The 22,500-nt window shown below is 36.5% G+C and overlaps 1 protein-coding gene across 4 annotated transcripts in view; it reads left to right on the forward strand.

Moving 5' to 3' along the window:
- Positions 1 to 22,500, forward strand: part of LOC135213567 (microtubule-associated protein futsch-like) — a 699,290-nt gene that overhangs the window by 71,836 nt on the left and 604,954 nt on the right. For 3 of the 4 annotated variants that reach the window (XM_064247555.1, XM_064247553.1, XM_064247554.1), the window contains one exon: positions 4,330 to 4,478. In XM_064247555.1, the coding sequence (XP_064103625.1) occupies positions 4,330 to 4,478 (149 nt within the window). Of the gene's footprint in view, positions 1 to 4,329; positions 4,479 to 21,017; positions 21,319 to 22,500 lie in introns of those variants that run through there. The other variant, XM_064247556.1, reaches the window with a different exon arrangement.

Genomic DNA, 22,500 nt, shown 5'->3' on the forward strand with positions numbered 1-22,500 from the left:
ATAGGCAGCGCTCCCCGCCGGATTCTTTGAGAGAAAGAATTAATCTTCCTTAGGTCTTAGTTTTATTTTTTGGTTTTTTTTTTTGCCACTGTTCAGCCCAGCAAAAAAAGGACCTTATGTATAATTTAGTTTTTTTTTTTCACAGTTCAACCTAGCAAAAAAAATGACCTTATATATAATTTTGACTTTTTAGGTAAGAGTGGTGATATAATTCTGAACAATTTTTTTAAAATCACGTAACATTCTTGAAAACATTTCATAAATGTTATTATTATTATTATTATTATTATTATTATTATTATTATTATTATATTATTATTATTATTATTACTCCGACCCTGTTTTACTTATTTTTGTAATGAAGATCAAAACTCGTCAGCCATATTATTATTATTATATTATTATACTTATTATTATTATTATTATTATTATATTATTATTGTTATTAATTATTCTTATTATATTGTAGGCAAGAACCATTTATATAAAACTGAATGCACCTATACGGAACAGTAACATTAAGCAAAATATTTTTTATAATGAATACCAAACTTGCAGTTGAATGAGCTAAGCGATTGCCAAGTGGAAAATAGTAAGAAAACTCAGTCAGTTTTGTGTATATTAAGCGAACTTGATCTTGATTTTTAAAAAAATTGGTTATATTTATTTATTTTTTAAGATATTGTTTGGCAAGTCCATTTTATTAATATTTTTCGTAGAAGATGGGGGTATTATTATTATTATTATTATTATTATTATTATTTTATTATTATTATTATTATTATTATTATTTATTATTATTATATATAGGCAGTACCCCTTTTATTATAAATGAATGCCGCTGATACGGCAAATAAACATTAAGCAAGATATTATCATTATTATTATTGATTATTGGTTATTATTATTATTTATTATTTATTATTATTATTTGTATATTATTACGACCATTTCACCTTATTTATAATGAATACCACAAACTCGCAGTTGAATGAGGTAAGCGATTGCCAAGTGGAAAATGTTAAGGAAACTCAGGTCAGTTGTGTATATAAACGAACTTGGATCTTGATTTAATAAAAAAAGGGGTTTATTTATTGATTTATTTTTTCAATCTTTGGCAGGAAGAAATCATGCATTTTCTGCCCGCAAGTCCATTTTATTAATAGTTTTCGTAGAAGACATAAGTTGATGATGATAATAATAATAATAATTAAATAATTAATAATAACTAATAATTAATAATTCAATAAATAACTCAAATAAGAGGAATATTCATTGTCCAAGAAAGAGCAATCCATTAACCCTTCTCTCTCTCTCTCTTCTCTCTCTCTCTCTCTCTCTCTCTCTCTCTCTCTTCCAGCAGCGACTGAGCTTGATGAAGTATTAAGGCCTCTCCCAAGCCACGCCTTCTCCCCTCCCCCTTCCCCCCAAACCCCCTCCCCCTCCATCCCCGCTCTTCAAAGAATTAAAGTTATTATTATTTAATCCGTCTTCTTCCGTGCCGACTCCCCCTCTCCCCCCCTTACCCACCCACCCCCCTTCTGTAAACTTTCGCTAAGCGCATCAGAAAAAGTTTAGGAGCAGCAGAAGTCTAAGCAGAAGTAGCTACACTTTTGGCCGAAAAGTCCCCTAAGTTTTGGAAACTTATTAAAACCTAATTTCCATTCTGGAAAACCGCGGGTTATTGTGGGGGACGGGCGCCGGCCGGGAGAGGGGGGGGGTACTCGTGTGGTACTACTTGATGGGGGAGGGGGGCGGGCGGGTACTCTTATGGTACTTCTTGGGGAGTCTGGTATTGCATGTTGTATATTACTTGGGGGTGGGGCGGGTTTGGTTTTGGTATTGTACTACTTGGGGGGTGCCCGGGTACTCATATTAGTACTCCTTGGGGAGGGGGGTAGGGCGGGTAAAATCGTATGGTACTACTTGTGGGGGGGGGGGGGTACTCGTATGGTACTACTTGTGAGGGGGGTACTCTTATGGTACTACTTGGGGGGGCCCCGGCCCCGGGTACTCGTATGGTACTGCTTGGGGGGGAGGCGGGGCGGGTACTCGTATGGGTACTTCCTTGGGGGCTAGGGGGGGGTGGGGGGGGGGGGGCCGCCAGGGCGGATACTCATATGGTACTAATTGGTATTTTTCCAAGGTCCGGCTGGGGTGGGGAGGGGAGAAGAGGGGAGGGAGGGCATGGTTTGTGTGCGCATGCGCGTTCCCAGTCGCTGTGGTTCAGGTTTTATGGCATTGCTTAGTGATACAGTGTGAGGGCTCCTATATTTATTCAGTTATTATCATTTTTATGCTATTGATAGAGTTCAGTATATTGCTTCGGTTATATATATATATATATATATATATATATATATATATATATAGATATATAGTATGTATATATACATATATCCTAAATCTCTTTTTAAATTTGTCTGATACAGAAATCAAAACACTACATTTTGTGTGGCGTTAGAATGGGATGGGCCGTTGCAAAGGTTATTAGTGTTTTCCCATTCGAGTTTTGTTAATCTATTTCGTTAATGTTTTCGCAATAATTGTCAGGCAAATGGAAAATATGTAACACAGTCGCGATATATACTTTACTGTTTATTGGCTCTCTCTCTCTCTCTCTCTCTCTCTCTCTCTCTCTCTCTCTTCTCTTCTCTCTCTCTGGGAGCTTTTATGACCTCATGCCCCAGACATACGAGATTGCATATTCCGAAAGGCAGCTGATATTTGACTTAGTCTTCATAAGCTTCGTGGAGATCGCCTTCCGAAGGGTCATGTGTGCAGGTTACGACCTAAAGTTACTCGATACGGAGAGAGAGAGAGAGAGAGAGAGAGAGAGAGAGAGAGAGAGAGAGAGAGAGAGAGAGAGAGAGAGAGAGAGAGAGAGAGGACTATATAAAGAATTTCATGAAGGAAACCTCATGCTGATGGACGGACTGCAAAGTAAATCGTATCAAGAAATGAGAGAGAGAGAGAGAGAGAGAGAGAGAGAGAGAGAGAGAGAGAGAGAGAGAGAGAGAATGTTTGTAAAAAGACAAGAAGACCAAAAGTAGAACGAAATACAAATATAAGAAAATAAGGAGTAATTGGAGAGAGAGAGAGAGAGAGAGAGAGAGAGAGAGAGAGAGAGAGAGAGAGAGAGAGAGAGAGAGTTTCTAACCAACAAACAACGAACAGATGGTAAGAGATATGCCTGAAGGATGAATAAATGACTGTTCGTCTAAATAAAATATGAAAAGTTATGAGGTATACTCAAAGAAGTATGACTAAAAACTGAAAGGAATATATTTGTTTGTACTTAGACAAACCAGACTAACTAAGACAAACCAAACTAACTGAGAATGAGATTGTAGAAGTGCGCTTAGAGACTGAATGAATTTTGTTTTAAGCTAATTTAACAAAACAACTTGGAGATTGTCAAGATATACTTAAATGTTAATGAAGTTTTTTTTTTTTTTGCTTAACTTTATCCTTTGTTAAGTATGACTTTATTTAGTCACGTGTCAGTTAGAAATAATAATTTGTTTTTATTGTTGTTGTTTTTTATGAATTTATTTAGTTAATTTGATGTCAACCGACGATAATAATTTCGTTTTTGTTGTTAATGATGAATTTATTAAGTTAAAAAATGATGTAGTATTGTTTGTTTTTACCAAAATCAGATTAGAAATGAAATAAATCTTAAATATTCCTAGGAATTTATTATAAATTCACAAGATATAATTAGAATTTCATCAAAAGTTGGTGTAATATTTTCTTTAATATCCGAGCAAACAAAAAAATATACAAAAGAGTAAATGAAATTATTAACCAATATCCAGTGGTGTTTGTCGAGGGTTAAAGGAAGGGTATCATAGATATGTTATTAACCTTTCTTAAAAATGAATGAACTGAGTTGGATGTTTTGTTGTGAATTTCCCTTTAACAAGGAATTGAATAAATAGAAAGGCAATCAGAGTTATGTTATTAACATGTCGTAATTAACTTCTCTTAAACATTTAATGCATTAAATAGGAAGTTATGTTATTAACCTCCCTTTACCAAGGAATTGAGTAAGTAGATAGGCAATTAAAATTATGTTATTAACTTACCTTAAACAATGGATGAAGTAAAAAGGTAGGGAATTAGAATTATGTTATTAACTTCTCTAAAACAATGAATGAATTAAATAGGTAGTAATGTAGTTAATATCCTTTGACAAGAATTGAGTAAATAGACGGACAATTTCAATGATGTTATTAACTTCCCTTAAAGGGGTTCATAATGATATTAACTGCCTTTAAAACAATGAATGAAATAGTAATCCATTACTTTTTCAACCGCTTACAGGTCACCTCTACCGGCAAGGCGGGCGGCGCAGGCGTGCGGGCGGGGTGCGCAGTGAAAGCCATCAATGGCACGCCCACGAGTAAGCTCTCCCTCTCCCACGCCCACGCCCTGACCAAACAGGGATCGACGCTCACCCTTGAAATTGACGAGTAAGTAAACCTTAATGGTGTTTTTCCTCGTCGCCGAGTGCTCTCTCTCTCTCTCTCTCTCTCTCTCTCTCTCTCTCTCTCTCTCTCTCTCTCCACTGGGTTCCCAAACCTGCCTGTTATGTATTTTGTATTTATTTTTGTATGTCGTTGATAAAATCATTTTCATGGATTTTACCACTTTATTCGTCTGTTTGTTTTATTGCATTTTATGTAAAATTATCATTTACTTGTTCAGCACAAAAATTTTAAGGAGTGTTTTATATTTTTTACTTAGAAATTCTACGTATTTTCACTTAGAAATTCTACGTATTTTCCTAGAGATATTTTTTGTGTTATATTTTCAATTAAGCACATAAAATGTGCTAGACTTCATCATATATATATATTTTATATGTATATTATATTTATATGTATATATATATATATATATATATATATATATATAATTTATATATTATGGTATATATATATATATTGAATATTTATAATATTTATATATATATATATATATATATATATATATATATATATATATCTATATATATATATATATAGTGTATGTATGTATGTATGTAGTATAATTATTTTTGGCTATATTTTTCAACAAAAGTTTATTTTAAATTTTGTTTAAATATAAAATTTTTCCGAAGACTTTGCCCTTCCTCAGTATTTTAATCAGTATTTTATGATTTAGGTTTGATGTACTTCCTTATGTTTTATTGTCTTTTATGCAAATGATATTCTCTGCTTCATCCCTAGCGTTCATCTTTTATGCCATCGTTCCGTGAGAGATAATCTTGGACTACTGTCGCTTATAAAATACTCCTCTTTGCGGTTTTATAAAGAAAAATGTTATAAAACATTTTTGTATAAAGTACTCCTTATGCTTTTGTTAAAGAGCTTTAGAAAATGCTTTTTATATAATACGCAACGGTTTTTTTAAGATTTTTTTTTTATATAAAATACTCCTGACGGTTTTCTTAAGGAGTGTTTTAAAAAATTCTCATTTTGAAATACTCTTTATAAAGTAATCTTTCTGGTTATAGAAAAATCCTTTAGAAAATAATCTTTACGATTATATAAAAGAATATTTTAAGAAATACTCTTTATAAAGGGATCTTTGTGGTTACAAAAAAACTGTAAAATAATGTCTACGGTTTCATAAAAGAATATTTTATAAAATACTCTTTATAAAGTAATCTTTACGGTTTTATAGAAGAATATTTTAGGAAAAACCCTTTATGAAATACACTTTTTTTCGGGTTTTATAAAAGAATATTTTTTAAAATATACTCTGTTCACCAATGCTTCCTCCTACCTGTCTGTCACTGGGCTGTCAGTTCCCGCAGATTTTCATGTTCACATTTTCATAGAGCAAAGAAAAAAATTTCTTTATATTGTATTTTATATCGCTTCCTTGTAATATATATATATATATATATATATATATATATATATATATATATATATATATATATATATATATATATATATATATATATATATATATATATATATATATATGTGTGTGTGTATATGTATAACTGATGAAGGCATTTACCCAATATATAAGTTAGAGAGAGAGAGAGAGAAAGAGAGAGAGAGAGAGAGAGAGAGAGAGAGAGAGAGAGCAGAGCAGAGCAGAGCAGAGCAGATGTTAATGATGTAAACAAGGAGTGATTATGAGCCTAGGCGTTTTAAGGCTACAAGAAGAGACCACTATGTATTCGCCGTCGCCATGTGTGGCGTGAGGGAAGGGTCCGATGGAGGTAATGCCTCACTGGCTGGAGGAATGACAGAAAAACATCATTCGAGTGGAGGAAGAAGAAGAAGAAGAAGAGTAAGAAGAAGAAGAAGAAGAAGAAGAGTAAGAAGAAGAAGAAGAGGAAGAAGAGTAAGAAGAAAAGAAGAAAGGAAGAAGAAGAGGAAGAAGGAGGAGGAAGAAGAAAAAGAGTAAGAAGAAGAGAAAGAAGAAGAAGAAGAGGAAGAAGAAAAAGAAGAAGAAGAAGAAGAAGAGGAATAGGAAGAAGAAGAAGAAGAGGAAGAAGAAGAAGAAGAAGAGGGAGAGGAAGAGGAAGAGGAAGAGGAAGGAGAAGAAGAGGGAAGAGTAAGAGGAGGAGGCGGAAAAGTTGTAATAAACTAGTGGGTGGAAAGAAGAAGAAGAAGAATTAAAGGAGGATGAATGCTATGTTTAGAAAAGGATTATTTTTGAGAGAGAGAGAGAGAGAGAGAGAGAGAGAGAGAGAGAGAGAGAGAGAGAGAATATAATGGACGATAAAGGTTAATACTCTTGCCAAAGTTATGCAGTATCTTCTTACATTTGATAGTGTGTGTTTGCTAAAGAGAGAGAGAGAGAAATGGACATTTAAGGTAAACAGTCTTGCCATAGCTATTCATTGTCTTTTTAGAGAGGAGAGAGAGAGAGAGAGAAGAGAGAGAGAGAGAGAGAGAGAGAGAGAGAGAAATGCTCGTGACTTGGCAGGTGTGGCGATAGATATTAAATGTCCATATTAGTTATATTAAATAAATACAAAACACCATAAAGTCAACGACTTTTACCACATGCCCAGTAAGAGAGAAAGAAAAGAATATACGAAAGACCATCTCTCCCAGCGCCTATTCTTGACGTTATTCAATAGACCCTTTTATGCGAATATTGGAGTGTGTGTATTTATAGCATACCCACAAATAAACGCCAATGGAAATTCAATCGAGAGAGGTTCCCGCATCCAGGGTAATTGTATATGTCAAACAAGTCGACACCTCTTCTCGGAATGGTTCATACGGAGATACGAGTATTATTCGTTTCGATTCTTCCACCTGCTTCTAATAATATCACTGGAGGTTAGGTTAGGATTTGATTGATTGATTGATTGACAGGTTGGCTAGCGGCTGGATCTAATGGCGTTGCAGCTTGAAAATGTTGTGGACGCTGCATTGTCATGTTTATGCTGTGGAGTTATGCTAACTGAAACTTACTTTATATGACCCTCGCTCTGTGTTTCTTCTGGTCAGGATTTGCTTGATAGATTGATTAGCTAGTTCAACTGGCGTTGCAGCTTGCAAAGTTTACGGACGTAGCATTGTCATGTTTATGCTCTGGAGATTAATTCTAACTGAGACTTACGTATGTTGGTCCTTGTTCTGTGAATTTTCGTTTAAATGACCCAGCGAGGTATTGGTCGATTGCGAGTTCTTTGGCGTTGCAGGTACAGAGGTTACAAAGGCTGCAAGACAAAGAAGAAGGGGTTCAGAATATACAGTAAGCGAGAAATAAAGTCCTCCATCGGCAACTTTTGACTTAAGAAATAAAAAAAAGACATTTCTGTATCGTTGTTCATGACACATTGACTTTGAAATCAGTTGGAGGACGACTCGAGTTTCCACCTAGTTGTTGTTGTTTTGGTTATTGTTGTTTTTGTTGTTGTTGTTGTTCTTTTTCTTCTTCTTATGGTGTGTTCAGTTGGAAGACGACTCCAGTTTTCACCTAGTTGTTGATGTTGTTGTTATTGTTGTTGTTGTTATGGTGTCAACTATCCTAAACTTAGAAGGAATAAAAGTCAAAATAATGGAGATACGAACGGACAAAACAGTGACACCAAATATTACGAAAAAAAAAAAAAAAAAAAAAAAAAAACAAAAAAAAAAAAAAAAAAAAAAAACGCAGACCCAGATGAAGGTTTAGAATAGTCTACGTTCGAGGATATGAGATAAATTTCATTCCGGTGAAAAGGAAAAAAAAAAAGTATGTTCCAAAGGGTGACTAGAGGAAATAAATTGCAGTCAAGGAGAGGACTGAAAATGGAATTTGTGTTGAGAGGGAACCTACGAGCTGAAATGGAAAAGGTTGGGGTGGGGGGGAGGGGTAGTCGGTTAAAAAAATGCGACCCTATATCTCGTATAGCAGTGAAGCGTGGAATTTTAAGGTGGCTTGTTTGACACCCGCCCCCTCCCCCCCCCCAACTTTTTTTTATATATACATATTTTTTTTTATCAGGATTGTGCGTTGTCGCAGAAAAAAGCAAAGGGGGTGGGGTGGGGGTTTGTTGGTAAGGTTAAAAGAGAAAATGCTTATAAAGGCCAAGAATTGGAGAATGAAATTCTCAACCTGAGAGCTACAACAGTTTTTGGGTTGGAGCAAAATCGTCATTTTTCCCCCCAGTTCAAATCATGAGTAATGGATTGTGCAGATGCTTTTTTCCAGTTTAAATCGTGAGTAATGGATGGTGCGATGTATAGCATACATATTGTAAGTCAGACGCTTTCCCCTTTGGAAGGCTGATTCGTTTTGACTCATTTTAAACACCTGAAAGCTCTTGGGAATTCGGAGGTCAACTTTGCCCTCCCTGCTTAAAGTTGAGACTTCCAGGTGGATCTAACTTTGAGCTTTATTGTAATTGTTTATGAATGAAGTTGGCATTTCTCTTGGTATTTAGTTGCGAAAGCTCATTAAAAATGCAAAAAGCTGCTTGGAGATGGAATCTTACTTTGAATATAAATGTTAATGCTTAGAAATGAAACCGGTAGTTTACTTTGCATTAAGTATTAAGTTTTGAAACTTGAATCATTATGCACAGAGGTGTCTAGTCCAGTAGCAATTGCAGGTTTTAATGTGAGTTAGCGAACTGTTGTTACTATAACAAAGGTCATCAACGCCCGTCGCTGTGTGTTTTCTCTGAGGAAATGCTGGAATCATCAGGCAGGGTTAAGGTCGACCTTTTAATTGAAAACAATAATTTAATCTCTCTCTCTCTCTCTCTCTCTCTCTCTCTCCTCTTCTCTCTTTCATACTAAGGTTCTTTGCTTAAAAATGGCGCTTTGGGTGGAAGAATAGACAAGTGGGATAAACCTTAATGCACTTTGAAGACTCCGGATTTATAAAAAATAAAGAATAAAGATTCCCCCCCCCCAAAAAAAAAAAGGTTCCTCCCCTATCGGGTCACGTGGGGTCGAGAACGTGACTCCAAATATGAAATTCGGTTTCCAGGGCCCCTTTCCCTATCTCGCCTTTGGAAGGGGGGGAGGGAGGGAGGAGGATCCAAGGAGGATTTTACCCCTTCCCAAATCAGCTCCCATCCCTTTCCACACACAGCGCCCCCCCCCCCCCCCACCCCACCCCACCCCACCCCGCCCTGCCCTTCCAGGAGAGCTCTCGAGAAACTTGGTCCTGGAATGTGGAAATGTTTATGTTTGGAATGATGTGGTGTTCCAGCCTCCCCCCTCCCCCCTCCCCCCTCCCCCCTTCCCCACCCTTTCATCGTTTTCGTTAAAATGCAAAGGCTGATGGGTAATTAGCGACTTAATCCCGGAGAGAGAGAGAGAGAGAGAGAGAGAGAGAGAGAGAGAGAGAGAGAGAGAGAGAGCCTCTCAGAGGCTGGGAGATTTTTACCTCATGGAAAACTGTCAGATAAGAGAATGGCTTCTGTGTTGCATTGTAAAGTCAATAATGAATATTTTCTTATTATTTTTGGCATATCCTATTGACTACACTCTACTATAACTGATTGTTAAATTAAAAATCAGTAAATAATACTTGCATGACCAACTAATTTCAAAATTAGCCCATTTTTGCCATCCTCTTTAATGCTTACTTATGTTTTATTGTTCTTGTCTGAATTATATATATATATATATATATATTTATATATATATATATATATATATATATATATATATATATATATATATATTGCTTTCGTTTTTTATTATATTATTACCTTAAATATACTTTTAATACTGGACATCGAGGTGACAAAATACGAACTAATTATTTTCCACTATCATTTAATATTTTCTATTATTATTTATTGTTTTCTATTTACTGCTATTATTTACTTATTCCTTACGTTACGAACATATTTTTTATGATCGTTTATGATTTTCTCTTATTTATTTTTGTTATGATTTATTATTTTCTTTTTCCCTCCCATTATTTATTTTGTTGTAATTTATTATTTCTCTCGTTATTTTATTTTGTTATAATTTATTAATTTCTCTCATTATTTTTTTTTTATTATTTATTATTTTCTCTTATTATTTACTCATGCGTTACGTCTCTCAGCAGAGAAATAAAACCAAGAGCAAAATGGTCTCTTATAAATCCTCCTTCGCTATTCTCGTTTCTACTACAGAAAATCGGGGGATATAAATAAGGGAAAAGACTTACGTCATCGGTCGTAGCGAGATGTTTTATGAGTCGTAAAGGCTCTCTCTCTCTCTCTTCTCTCCTCATCTCTCTCTCGTCTCTATCTCTACTCTCTCTCTCTCTCTCTCTCTCTCTCTCTGCGCCAATTTGATTCTTTTTGCGGTTCATGGACACGTGAATTCCATGGAAAAGCTCTCTCTCTCTTCTCTCTCAAAATCAAATTTGTGTTTTTTTTCGATCCCTCGACATCAGAATCCCTATTAAAACTCTCTCTCTCTCTCTCTCTCTCTCAAATTTGGTTCTTTTTCCGATCACTGGATCTCTCTCTCTCTCTCTCTCTCTCTCTCTCTCTCTCGTAATATAGTTCTTTTTCCGATCACTGGGACATCTCTCTCTCTCTCTCTCTCTCTCTCTCTCTCTCTCTCTCTCTCTAATATAGTTCTTTTTCCGATCACTGGACTTCTCTCTCTCTCTCTCTCTCTCTCTCTCTCTCTCTCTCTCTCTCTCTCTCTCATACAGACATTACAAATAGAAGGTGAGGGCTGATATGGCGGTAGCATTTATTTATTTATCATTTTTTTTTTACCGGGACATTGCAAATTTTTTCGCTGCCTTCAGGAGGGAGCCTCTGATGGGTTTAACATTTGCAGTGTCAAACAACCAGCTGGGAGTCCATGTCTGCCTGTCTATCTATCTGTCTGTTTGTATAATTTATTTACTATTTGCAACGTCAGTTCAACTGCTGTTTGTTCACCTATCAATGTAGATTTTTATATTTCACTTTCTTTCTTTATTGAGCGCTCTTTGTCTGTCTCTCGGGCTTTCTTTTTTGACCTACCATTCTCTCTCTCTCTCTCTCTCTCTCTCTCTCTCTCTCTCTCTCTCTCTCTCTCTCTCTCTCTGTCTTTATTGAGCTCTCTGTCGGTCTCTCAGGCTTTCTTTCCGATTTATTATTCACTTATACAGTGTAATATTCTCTCTCTCTCTCTCTCTCTCTCTCTCCTTCCTTCTTCTTCTTCTTTTGTTGTGTTTTTTTTTTCTTCTCACAATCGATCGATCCAGCATGAAAATTGAGGTTCAAATGTGAATATCTATTTAAAAAGCAATATTTTGTTGTGCTTAATCAAAGACTAGAAATAATTTCACGTCACTTCATGGAAATGATAAAAGAAATAAATTCCTTTGATTTAATGTTAAAAAAATAATAAATAAAAGAAACACGAAACACAGAAAGCGCATACGTCTACAACTCAAAAAAGAAAAAAAAAAAAATTGTAAATATCGTTTCCGCGTCTGACGGGAGAATCACATCAAGATCTATTCATCATTTATTAGGCTCGCTGGGGCCTCCCCCTTCCTACAGAGATTTTCACTGTAAACTGTCAATACACTTTTTAAGTTCTCTTGCAGACTAACAAACAAACAAAAGAACAAACGAACACGCAACAACTTATACAAAGTTCATTTGATACAATTCATTGAGGGTGTTTATAAATTATATCAACAACTTACCTCAAGTGCATTTAATGTAAGTTGTTGAGTGTGTGGTGTGTGTGTGTGGTGTGTGTGTGTGTGTGCATTCAAACTAGACAAAAAGAGAGAGATAAGCCGAAGAGTAGTCGAGGTCTGTCTCCAATTTAAGGTTTAGGACCGAATGACATCCGCTTCCCCAACTTTAAAAAGAGTTCCCTTTGGGCCATATATTCTCTGGATAGTCTGAAGCAGCAACATTATGTGACTGCTTTAAAGGGAGAAAAGGAGAGGCTGTAACAACAGAGAATTGGAGTGGACAGGAGGAAAGGGGTCTGTCTGTGGGTGTTGGAGTAGAGGCAGGCAAGGAGTAAGAGGAAAAGTGTACAGGGGTGGGAAAAGAGGAAAGGGGCAGAAGGAAAGGTGTGTAGGGGTGGGGAAAAGAGGAAAGGGGCAGAAGGAAAGGTGTGTAGGGGTGGGAAAAGAGGAAAGGGGTTGAAGGAAAGGGGTGTAGAGATTGGAAAAGAGGAAAGGGATAGAAGGAAAGGTGTGTAGGGATGGGAAAAGAGGAAAGGGGTAGAAGTTAAGGTGTATAGGGGTGGGAAAAGAGGAAAAGGGTAGAAGTTAAGGTTTATGGGGGGGGAAAAGAGGAAAAGGGGTAGAAAGTTAAGGTGTATAGGGGTGGGGAAAAGAGGAAAGGGTAGAAGAGTTAAGGTGTATAGGGGTGGGAAAGAGGAAAGGGGTAGAAATTAAGGTGTATAGGCGGTGTGAAAAGAGGAAAGGGGTAACGTTAAGGTGGTTGGGGGGGGAAAAGAGGAAAGGGGTAGAAGGTAAGGTGTATAGGGGTGGGAAAAGAGGAAAGGGGTAGAAGTTTGTTTAGATGGTTAGTTAGACTTAGTTAGTAGGAGAATTAGTAAAGGGATAGAAGGTAAGGTGTATAGAGGTGGAAAGAGGAAAGGGTTAGAAGTTAAAGTGTAATGGGGGATTGAAAAGAGTAAGGGTTAGAAGTTAAGGTGTATCGGGGTGGGAAAGAGGAAAGTGTATAAGTTAAGGTGTATAGGGGTGGGAAAGAGGAAGGGGTAGAAATTAAGGTGTATAGGGGTGTGAAAGGAAAGGTGACGTTTTAAGGTGTATCTGGGGGTGGGAAAAAGACGGACAATAGGGGTAGAATGTAAAGGGTATAGGGGTTGAAAACGAGGAAAGGGCGTAGAAGTTTAAAGTGTATAGGTTGGGAACAGAGGAAGGGGTAGACGTTTTTAAGGTTGTATTGGGTGGGAAAGAGGAAAGGGATAGAAGTAAGGTGTGTAGGGGTGGGAAAGAGGAAAGGGGTAGAAGGTAAGGTGTATAGGGGTGGAAAAAGAGGAAAGGGGTAGAAGTTAAGGTGTATAGGGGTGGGAAAAGAGGAAAGTGGTAGAAGTTAAGGAGTGTAGGGATGGGAAAAGAGGAAAGGGGTAGAAGGAAAGGCGCGTAGGGGTAGGAAAAGAGGAACAGGTAGAGCGACGAAAGGGGTCATGGATGTTGGATTGGGTAAAGAGGAACAAGCAGAAGGAAAGGTGTGCAGGAGAAAGAAGAGGAAGAAAGGGTGGGAGGAAAGGAGTTATGGGTATTGATAAATGAAAGGGGAAGGGATAGGAATAGAGAAGGACGGATGAATTAATAGAGGTAAGGAGTAGGTGAAAAGGCTTATAATTATAGGAAAGGGGTGGGGATAGAATAAAGGTGGCTATAGTAGTGGGAAAAGGGTGAAAGAGGGAAAAAAAGGTCTATGATTGAGGGAGATCTGGAGTGGTTGGAATGGGTGTAGGAGTATATAGATGATAGGAGTAGAAATAAGGAAGGAAAAGGGAAAGTAGTAGAAGTAATTCAAGGGGTAAGGATAGGAAGAAGGGGGAAGGAGTGAAGGTAAAGGAGTTTGCTCGAATAAGAAAAGGGGAAAGAATGAGAAATTGAGAAGAGAGGTAAAAAGAAAAAAAATATCTCTTTAGGAAGTAGGAAAGAGGATCTATATCAAGGAATTAGAAGGAGCAGGAAGAGTAGGGGAAGATTCAAAGAGGAGGAGAAGGAGAGGGAAGACAGACTGCCTCCAAGACAGACGAAAAACCGAGGGGAAACCAAAGGAGGAGGTTTCGAAGTTGTTCTTACTATTGTCCGGCGTTGTTTCCCTCGGGGCTGAGAAATGTGACGTTTCTTCTTCTTCTTCTTCTTCTTCTTCTTCTCGCCTCATAAAGGAAGACAATAACACTTCTTCCTTAGGCGTTCAACACCCGCTTCTTGAAGTACGTCGTTGAAGAGGAGCAAATAAAAGTCTTGACAACTTTACAAGTTCAGTCCTTCGGCTTAGTGATCATCGTCGACAGGCTCACGATAGAGCACGCAAGCAAGCGCGCACACACACACGCGCACGTACATACACACACATTTACTGTATATATATATATATATATATAATATATATATATATATATATATATATATATTTATATATTTGTATTTATATATGTATAAGTATATATATATATATATATATATATATAATATATATATATATATAGGATATATATATATATATATTTGTATGTATGGATGTATTCGTATACAAGTGTGGCCTTCCATACAATGATCCATTCACGTCCTTATCTAGACAGTATCATCAATGTTGCCATAACACTGTCTTCGTCATAAGATTAAAATTTGTATATCTTATCTGCTCGATCATAATTACTTGGCTGGCATGTCTTTAACTCTTCGTGGGCACGTTACGTGACGATATACGTTTTAAAGGGTTAAAAAGACTTAGTCGCAGAATGTCTATGTACTATACGTGTGCATGCATGCTTGAATTCCAAGAGCTGCATGTGTATGTATTTTATATATGTTATGTATAATATATATATATATATATATATATATATATATATATATATATATATATAGATATATATATATATATATATATATATATAAACCCGTAACACTGATGAAGGCACTCGTTCGTGCTTATCTTCGCAAGCGTGAAGTCTGTATACTTCATTTTCACGACGGAGATAAAGAGAGTTTACGAGCCGGGCATCAAACGCGAAAGTTTTATTCTGCTAAAACACAGTTTACCAGGTTTTTTAACTTTATATTGTACGGGATACTGAAACGAGATTAGTTTTATTTAAAAGGAGATAAATTGTTTATTATTATTATTATGTAAATTATTATTATTATTATTATTTTTGTTATTATTATTATTATTATTATTAGCCATATGGATCGCAAATGTTTGAATCTGCCAATGGTTTTAACATGTATTGTACAAGGTCACTGAATGAAATGAGTTATTATTATTATTGTTATTATTAGTTTTTTTATTTTATTATTGGGTATATATCAATATAAAACAAGGCTCAAAATACATTAATTTGCAGAGCAAGATTTGATAGATAAAAAACTTTTTTTTCTCAATAAGATTGATGAAAACGATTTGATAAATAAAAAACTTCTTTTTTTAAATAAGATTGATGAAAACATAAATGATAATAAAATAATAATAAAAACCACGATAATAAAAGATAGAAATACCCCAGAGTGAATTCGTGCGTCTGGTTAATTGATTTTTGCTCTGGAACAAAAGTTGTCTTGATTGAGTTCTGGAACAACTAAAAAAAGTAGTTTTTTTTTTCTTTTTTTTATAACCGACCGGAAAAAAAGTCGACGCTTTTTGAGTTTTTTTTTTTATCCTCATTTCATTTGCAAGCTTTGCGAGTTTACACTTTATCTGAAAACGTTTAGGGGTATGCGAATGGCTGTATGTAGATTGGGCGAGAATTTAAATATGTATTGTATATAAATAAAGACAAAATTCACGAATTACAGTGAAGGACAAGAAGTCGAAAGGCCTTGCAGAACCCCATCGTTTCTCTTGCCTTCGTGGATTTTGTATATATTTATATATATTCGTCACGTTACATACTTTCGTGATTCGGTTATGCATGTATGTATGTATTTAGGTATATTTAGGTATATTCATTCATATAATATATGCATATATAATTTATATATGTGTATATATATATATATATATATATATATATATATATACTATATATATATAATAATATTATATATCTGTGTGTGATATTTATATATAATATGTATCTGTGTTGTGTAGATTTAAATGTTGTATAATATATATATATTATATAGTATAATATTATTATATATATATAATATATTATTATATATAATATATAGAGAATGGTAGGGGGATAGGAGAGAGAGAGAGAAGAGAGAGAGAGAGAGAGAGAGAGGTGGGGGGAGGAGGAGGAGGAGGAGAAACACCCCTTTCCGCAAGGTAATTAACGCAGGGCACCGCCAGCCCATTTCAAATGCCCCTCGTAGAAGGGTCTCTTGGCATCTATACAGTACAAATACCCATACTCACGTCCCACCAGCTGTAGTTACTGGGCACACATACCCCCTACCCCTTCTTCCTCCTCCTCCTCCTCTGTGTCACCTGCCAAAAATTCTCGAGTGTACTTTTTTATTTTTTATTTTTAGGATTCTGGTTAAACGTTTGTTTGTTTTTTTGGTTGTGTGATTGATTTTGTTTGACTTTTATTGATTTGTTTGGCGCTGCTTTTCTTATGTTGTTTGTTTTTGTTGCTTCTCTTTATAAAGATTTTTGTAAGAAGTTGCGCGTCATGGTCTTTCAATTATTACCTACTATAATTAGGTCCATTGTGTACCAAGCAACTTTTGCAATGCTGTAAACTGCATGAGAATATTAAACTGGGTGGTGTTTAGCGGAGATATTAATTCAGAAAAAATCTACAAGTTTTTCCAGGACTTAACTGTCCTCATCGTCTGGTAGCCGAGTACCATCGTGTTTAAAAATGAGGTCCTCTTATTAATCGTATTAACGCTAAGACCAATTGGTAAGTGATCAAGTTTAATATTATATATATATATATTATAATCATATTATATATATATTATATATATATATATGTTTGTAAATCTATATATGTATGCATGTATGTATATGGAACCACTCGATTTCCGGTATAGGAGACGGCTTCTGCTCAGTATACATAACAGGACTTTATTTTTCTGGGGCTGTGTATGGTAAGTGTCACAAGATATAATAAATAATAATTGATAATTACAAAATAGAAGGCGTGCTTGCACCGCGCCTTCGGGAACGAAGATAAGGAAATAGTGAGGAATAATAATGACAAGGAAATTATGAAGAATAATATTAATTTGTTTAAAGTTATGAATAAATGAATAATATTGAATTCGGGTTTATTTATAATAGATTAAGGAAATTACGAATTGTAAATAGAAGGAAATTGTAAATCGAAGGAAATCCATTAAGATATAATTTTTAGTAATTTAAAAAGAAATTGTCACAATACAGGAGATACCGTTTCACCGGTATAAGTATTTGCGATTGTATGAGGGCGAATGAAAGAAAGATAAGAATTGTCAAAAATAAGAAAAATAAAACATATGCTTAGCATAAGGGTATTAAATACACAGTTAATTGTGAAATCTGTCAGTCAAATGTTTCCCTGATAGTGACCAAGTAATATTAGCGTGTTGAGAAGCTGCAATAATGTGTAAAGTATTTTATCGTGAATTTTTAGTTATACCATATTGAATGAAGATAAGAATTTCTTTCCTGTTGCTATTGTGGAATTATATATACAATATGTGTGTGTATGTTTATGTATATATTATTTTTGTGTATATGTATATATGTATATATAATATATTATATATATAATATATGATATATATATATATATAGATAGGTTAGTGTCTGTTTGAGTATATTAATAGCTTTAGTTATTAATCAACAGAAATACTTCACCTGGAGATAAACACGTGCGTTATCGTATCATTGTTATCATTCAAAAAATTTATCGGACGTCGAAGATTAGAATAGTCACATTTTTATAGGTTTTATTGAGATATTTTGTACGTGTTTATATACGTTTTGTGCGCGCATGCGCAGAATATGTTAATTAGCTACAAAACCGTATTGTGGTAGAAAAATGTATGGGTTTATTGTTCTTGTTGAAATATTTTGCGCGCGATTTAGTGTGTTTTTGTTTGCGCATCAGCATATTATATTAGATAGTTATAAAGTGTGTTCTGAATGAAAAAAAATGTAAATTAATATATTATATATATATATCTATATATATATATATATATATATATATATAGTATATATTTATAGATATATTAATTACTGCTTAATTGGATTAATACTTGTATTAGGTAATAACACCTACGCCATCTAATGATGAGAGAGAGAGAGAGAGAGAGAGAGACGAGAGAGAGAGAGAGAGAGAGAGAGAGAGACTCTTCCTATCTCCGGCACAAACTATTGCTATTTTTGCCAGAGACTCCCGCGTGTTGTTGAGGGGGGGAGGGGAGGGGAGGCCGTTGTGGGGGGGAGGGGCTAAGGAAGCGCAAATTGTCTGCCATTTCTGTTTTTGTTTAGTGCGTTTAAATGTACCGGTTGCTTGTTTGTTTGTTTGTTGGTTTGTTCTTGTGTTTGTTAGATATGATCGAAACTATGTTTAGTGGCCGAAGAAGAGAGAGAGATATTTGTAAAGCTCAGAGAGAAGTATAGAGGTAGACAGAAATATACAGACGGAGAGAGAGAGAGAGAGAGAGAGAGAGAGAGAAAGAAATAATGTGTATTGTAAACTGGAGCGACAGATTTTGATAGTGAAAGATTGTAAAATATACAGAGAGAGAGAGAGAGAGAAGAGAGAGAGAGAGAGAGAGAGAGAGAGAGAAACTAAATTGTATTGACAGGTAAGCGAGAAAAAATACTTTAAATGCAGACCAGAAGGCACTACAAACAAAACGTAGTGACGAAATGAGAGAGAGAGAGAGAGAGAGAGAGAGAGAGAATGAAGACGTTTTGGCACTCGAAAGTTCCCGGGTGGGGTATCTGGGTGGGGGGGTGGGTGGGAGGTGAGTAGTAGTGATGGTAGCTAGTGTCTGCCCTTGCCGTCGGGCCTTACCTGAAGCCTGAAAGTAGTGTCACCCTCATTTCGACTCTCTCTCTCTCTCTCTGCTCTCTCTCTTCTCTCTCTCTCGATCTCTCACTGTCTGTCTCTCTCTCTCTTTCTCTCTCCATTTCGTCACCTACGTTTTGAAGGACCTTCTGGTGGTTTGCATTTAAAGCATTTTTTTTCTCGGCTTACCCGTCAACTGCCAATTTTAGTTCTTCTCTCTCTCTCTCTCTCTCTCTCCTCTTCCTCTTCTCTCTCTCTCTCTCTCTCTCTCTAAAATCCGTTCACTCTCGGTTACAGTACAGTTTATCACTCCGTGTGCAGTACACATTCTCTCTCTCTCTCTCTGTCTCTCTCTCGGTCTCTCTCTCTCTCTCTCTCGCACGCGCGTGTGTCTACAGCCAGGGTTTGTTTATTTTCCTTCACTTTCTAGTTGCCATATCACTCACCAACTCACACTCTGTTCCTTTTTGTGAATCGCCGCGCCCTCCCCATCCCCTCCATATTGGCCTTGGCTTTTAACCTTTTGATCTTTCAGCAGATTATCTACAAGAATATTCGGAGTACAGGAAGGGATTATTAATAAGGAGAAGATTCTCTTTTCATATTCATTTTCATCTTCGTTCATTTTAAATTGACGAAATAAAAAAAATAAAAACTTGAAGGAGGAGTGTTTTGTAACTTACGAGTCTCTACAAGAATCTTTGGAGTAGATGGATAGGAGGTTCTTTTCCCTTCATATATTTTCTTTTTCATTTCTTGGTCTTTGTCAATCGCTAAAATAAAAAAAACCAATTGTACGAAGTCCTACAGCCCCATATACACGTGTGATTCTCGCCATGGAGAGATATTTTTTTGTCAGTCTGGTTATTCTCCGAAAAAGGATTTAGTTCTTTCAAACGCACAGTTTAGTTATCATTGCATCCTCACATCTGTATTAGTTGATGCCTTAACCAGACATATGTTCTGTTAATCTTTCGTGCCCACAACTCGTGTTATAGTTCCTGCCGTGCTTCGATACTTGTTTCAGTTCTTAACGTGCGTCTGTCACGTGTTTTAGTTTTTCCGTGCTCCAGACACGTGTTTTAGTTTGGCCGTGCCTCAGACACGTGTTCAGTTAGTTTTGCCGTGCTTCAGACACGTTTCAGATTTGCCGTGCCTCTGAAACATGTTTTAGTTCTTACCGTTCTCTGCCCACATTTTTTAATTGTATCCCTTCCCTGGACACGTGTCTTAGTTCTCACCGTGCACCACGCACGTGTTTCAGATCTTGCCGTACCCCAGACACGTGTGAGCGTGGTTCCTTCCTTCCGTTCTTCCTTCCCGTGCTCAGACGCGTCCCGTAATCGGCCGCGTTCCTGAAGCGTCGTCTGAGGCGGGCGGAAAAACGCCACGGCTGCTGATGACAACACCGACCTTAATAACAATGCCAAACCAAACCAGCAGCGGCGGCAAGTGCCAGAGAGAGAGAGAGAGAGAGAGAGAGAGAGAGAGAGAGAGAGAGTGACACCCGCTGATGCCCCGGGCATGGTTTTCGGTGCCCAGTAGTAGTGCCAGGCCTGAGCTCGTAGGGGTATCGTCGTCACCTGTTTGTGGGGTCGGTCTCGTTTTTGGTTTTGGGCGCAGGTGAAAAAATAAGAAGATATCAGGGTATTTCCTTTCGATATCCCGTGACGTCATCAAGTCAAGGTTGATGATGATTTGAAGAGCAGAGTGCCTTAGTGGATTACTGGAGTCAAGAGAGCCACAGTGGATTATTATTAAGAGTTGAGTGATATTAGCGGAGTCGATCCCACGTGGAAATAGCGGAATATATAACCTGAAAACCTTGAGAATACCTTGTGAGTAGCATTCGAGAGATGATGTACCTGCGAGAAATACTAAGTGCTTTCAGTCATTAGAATCAATCTGTAGGCAAACAGAATGCCATCAAAATATGAGTGTAAAAACTCCGAGTGATGTCTATAACCACTGCCTGAAATTAGACTTAGATTTAGAAGTGTTTGACGCTCCTGAATTAACCCGGGATTGCTGACATAAGGCCGTTGACTATTATCAAAAGATTGCTGGACTCACACCCACACACACCTCCACTATTAATCCACGGTACACAGAAGGGTCATCCAGGCATGGAAGCCACCGAGAATTTCCCTCTTGTGTACAGTGCAAGTAGTGTCCTTTTAGTTCAGAAAGTGTATGGGTAGGTGGCACTAAATGCTTTGGGGGCCCCAAGGAATGACGTTGCTTTTGCCTGACTTGTTTTGGTGCATTTCCAGTGGACCTTTTTGTTTTGGTTTTTTCTTAGTTTCGTGTTTTTTTTTTTTTTTTTTTTACTTTTTTGTTTTGGAAGGAATCAAATCTTACTTTATTGCATGACGTCAACGCCTGTTCGTTTTTAAATGTTAAATTTCCCATTTTAATTCGAAATCTGAAGGTTTTTTAAATATTCTTCAGAAAAGGAATTTTATTGTACCTCAGTACACGTTACATGTCCTTGAAGTAATGTTGTGACTGAACACAATGTTAAATGTTTTTATTTTAGTTTTTAATATGATGCTGATTATGTGCATCTGTGCATCGTACAGGTATATAAGTTCTCTTTTAATCATTTTGTACCGGAAAAAACATTCATGGCATAATTTGTTTTTGTTTAAATGATATGTTCTGAAACATCCCTAACATAAGTATACAAAACATGTTCCTTCATCTGCGTGATAAACTAACATTCCCTCTTTTAACACGAGAGTAATTAGCATGAAAGTGTCTATTCTTAACACCTGAGCTCCATTTGCCTCTCTCTCTCTCTCTCTCTCTCTCTCTCTCTCTCTCTCTCTCTCTCTCTCTCTCTGGTAATCAGTGTCAGAGCGACAAATATCAGACGGACCTGTGAACTCAGATAGCAGGCCTCTTCTCTCCTCTCTCTCTCCTCTCTCTCTCTCTCTCTCTCTCTCTCTCTCTCTCTCTCTCAAATGACAGCTTTAAAGAAAGACATTATAACGGGGTAAGTTGCACTCTCAGATATCAGGAAAATATATATATCTCTCTCTCTCGTTTAGTTCAAACAAAAAATAAGTTAACTCACATAGCTCTAGGAATATTCACAAGTTTAGATATGTTCTCTCTCTCTCTCTCTCTCTCTCTCTCTCTCTCTCTCTCTCTCTCTTCCGTCCATATGGTCTCACTGCAATTACGCAACCTGATATGTCACTTAAAAAAAAACCTGCAGTTTAGAACCGCGTATATTACGCAGTAGGAGACTTGATGTCTCACCCGAATTTCCAGTGGAAACTTCGAGATTGCACTGTTATTGCCCAGGTGATTTGGTGATTGCATGGTGATTGCACGGTTATTGCAGAGTTGATATTTGCGATATTGGCGACTC

Source organism: Macrobrachium nipponense, chromosome 43 (genome assembly GCF_015104395.2).
Source record: "Macrobrachium nipponense isolate FS-2020 chromosome 43, ASM1510439v2, whole genome shotgun sequence".
NCBI classification, from domain to species: domain Eukaryota; kingdom Metazoa; phylum Arthropoda; class Malacostraca; order Decapoda; family Palaemonidae; genus Macrobrachium; species Macrobrachium nipponense.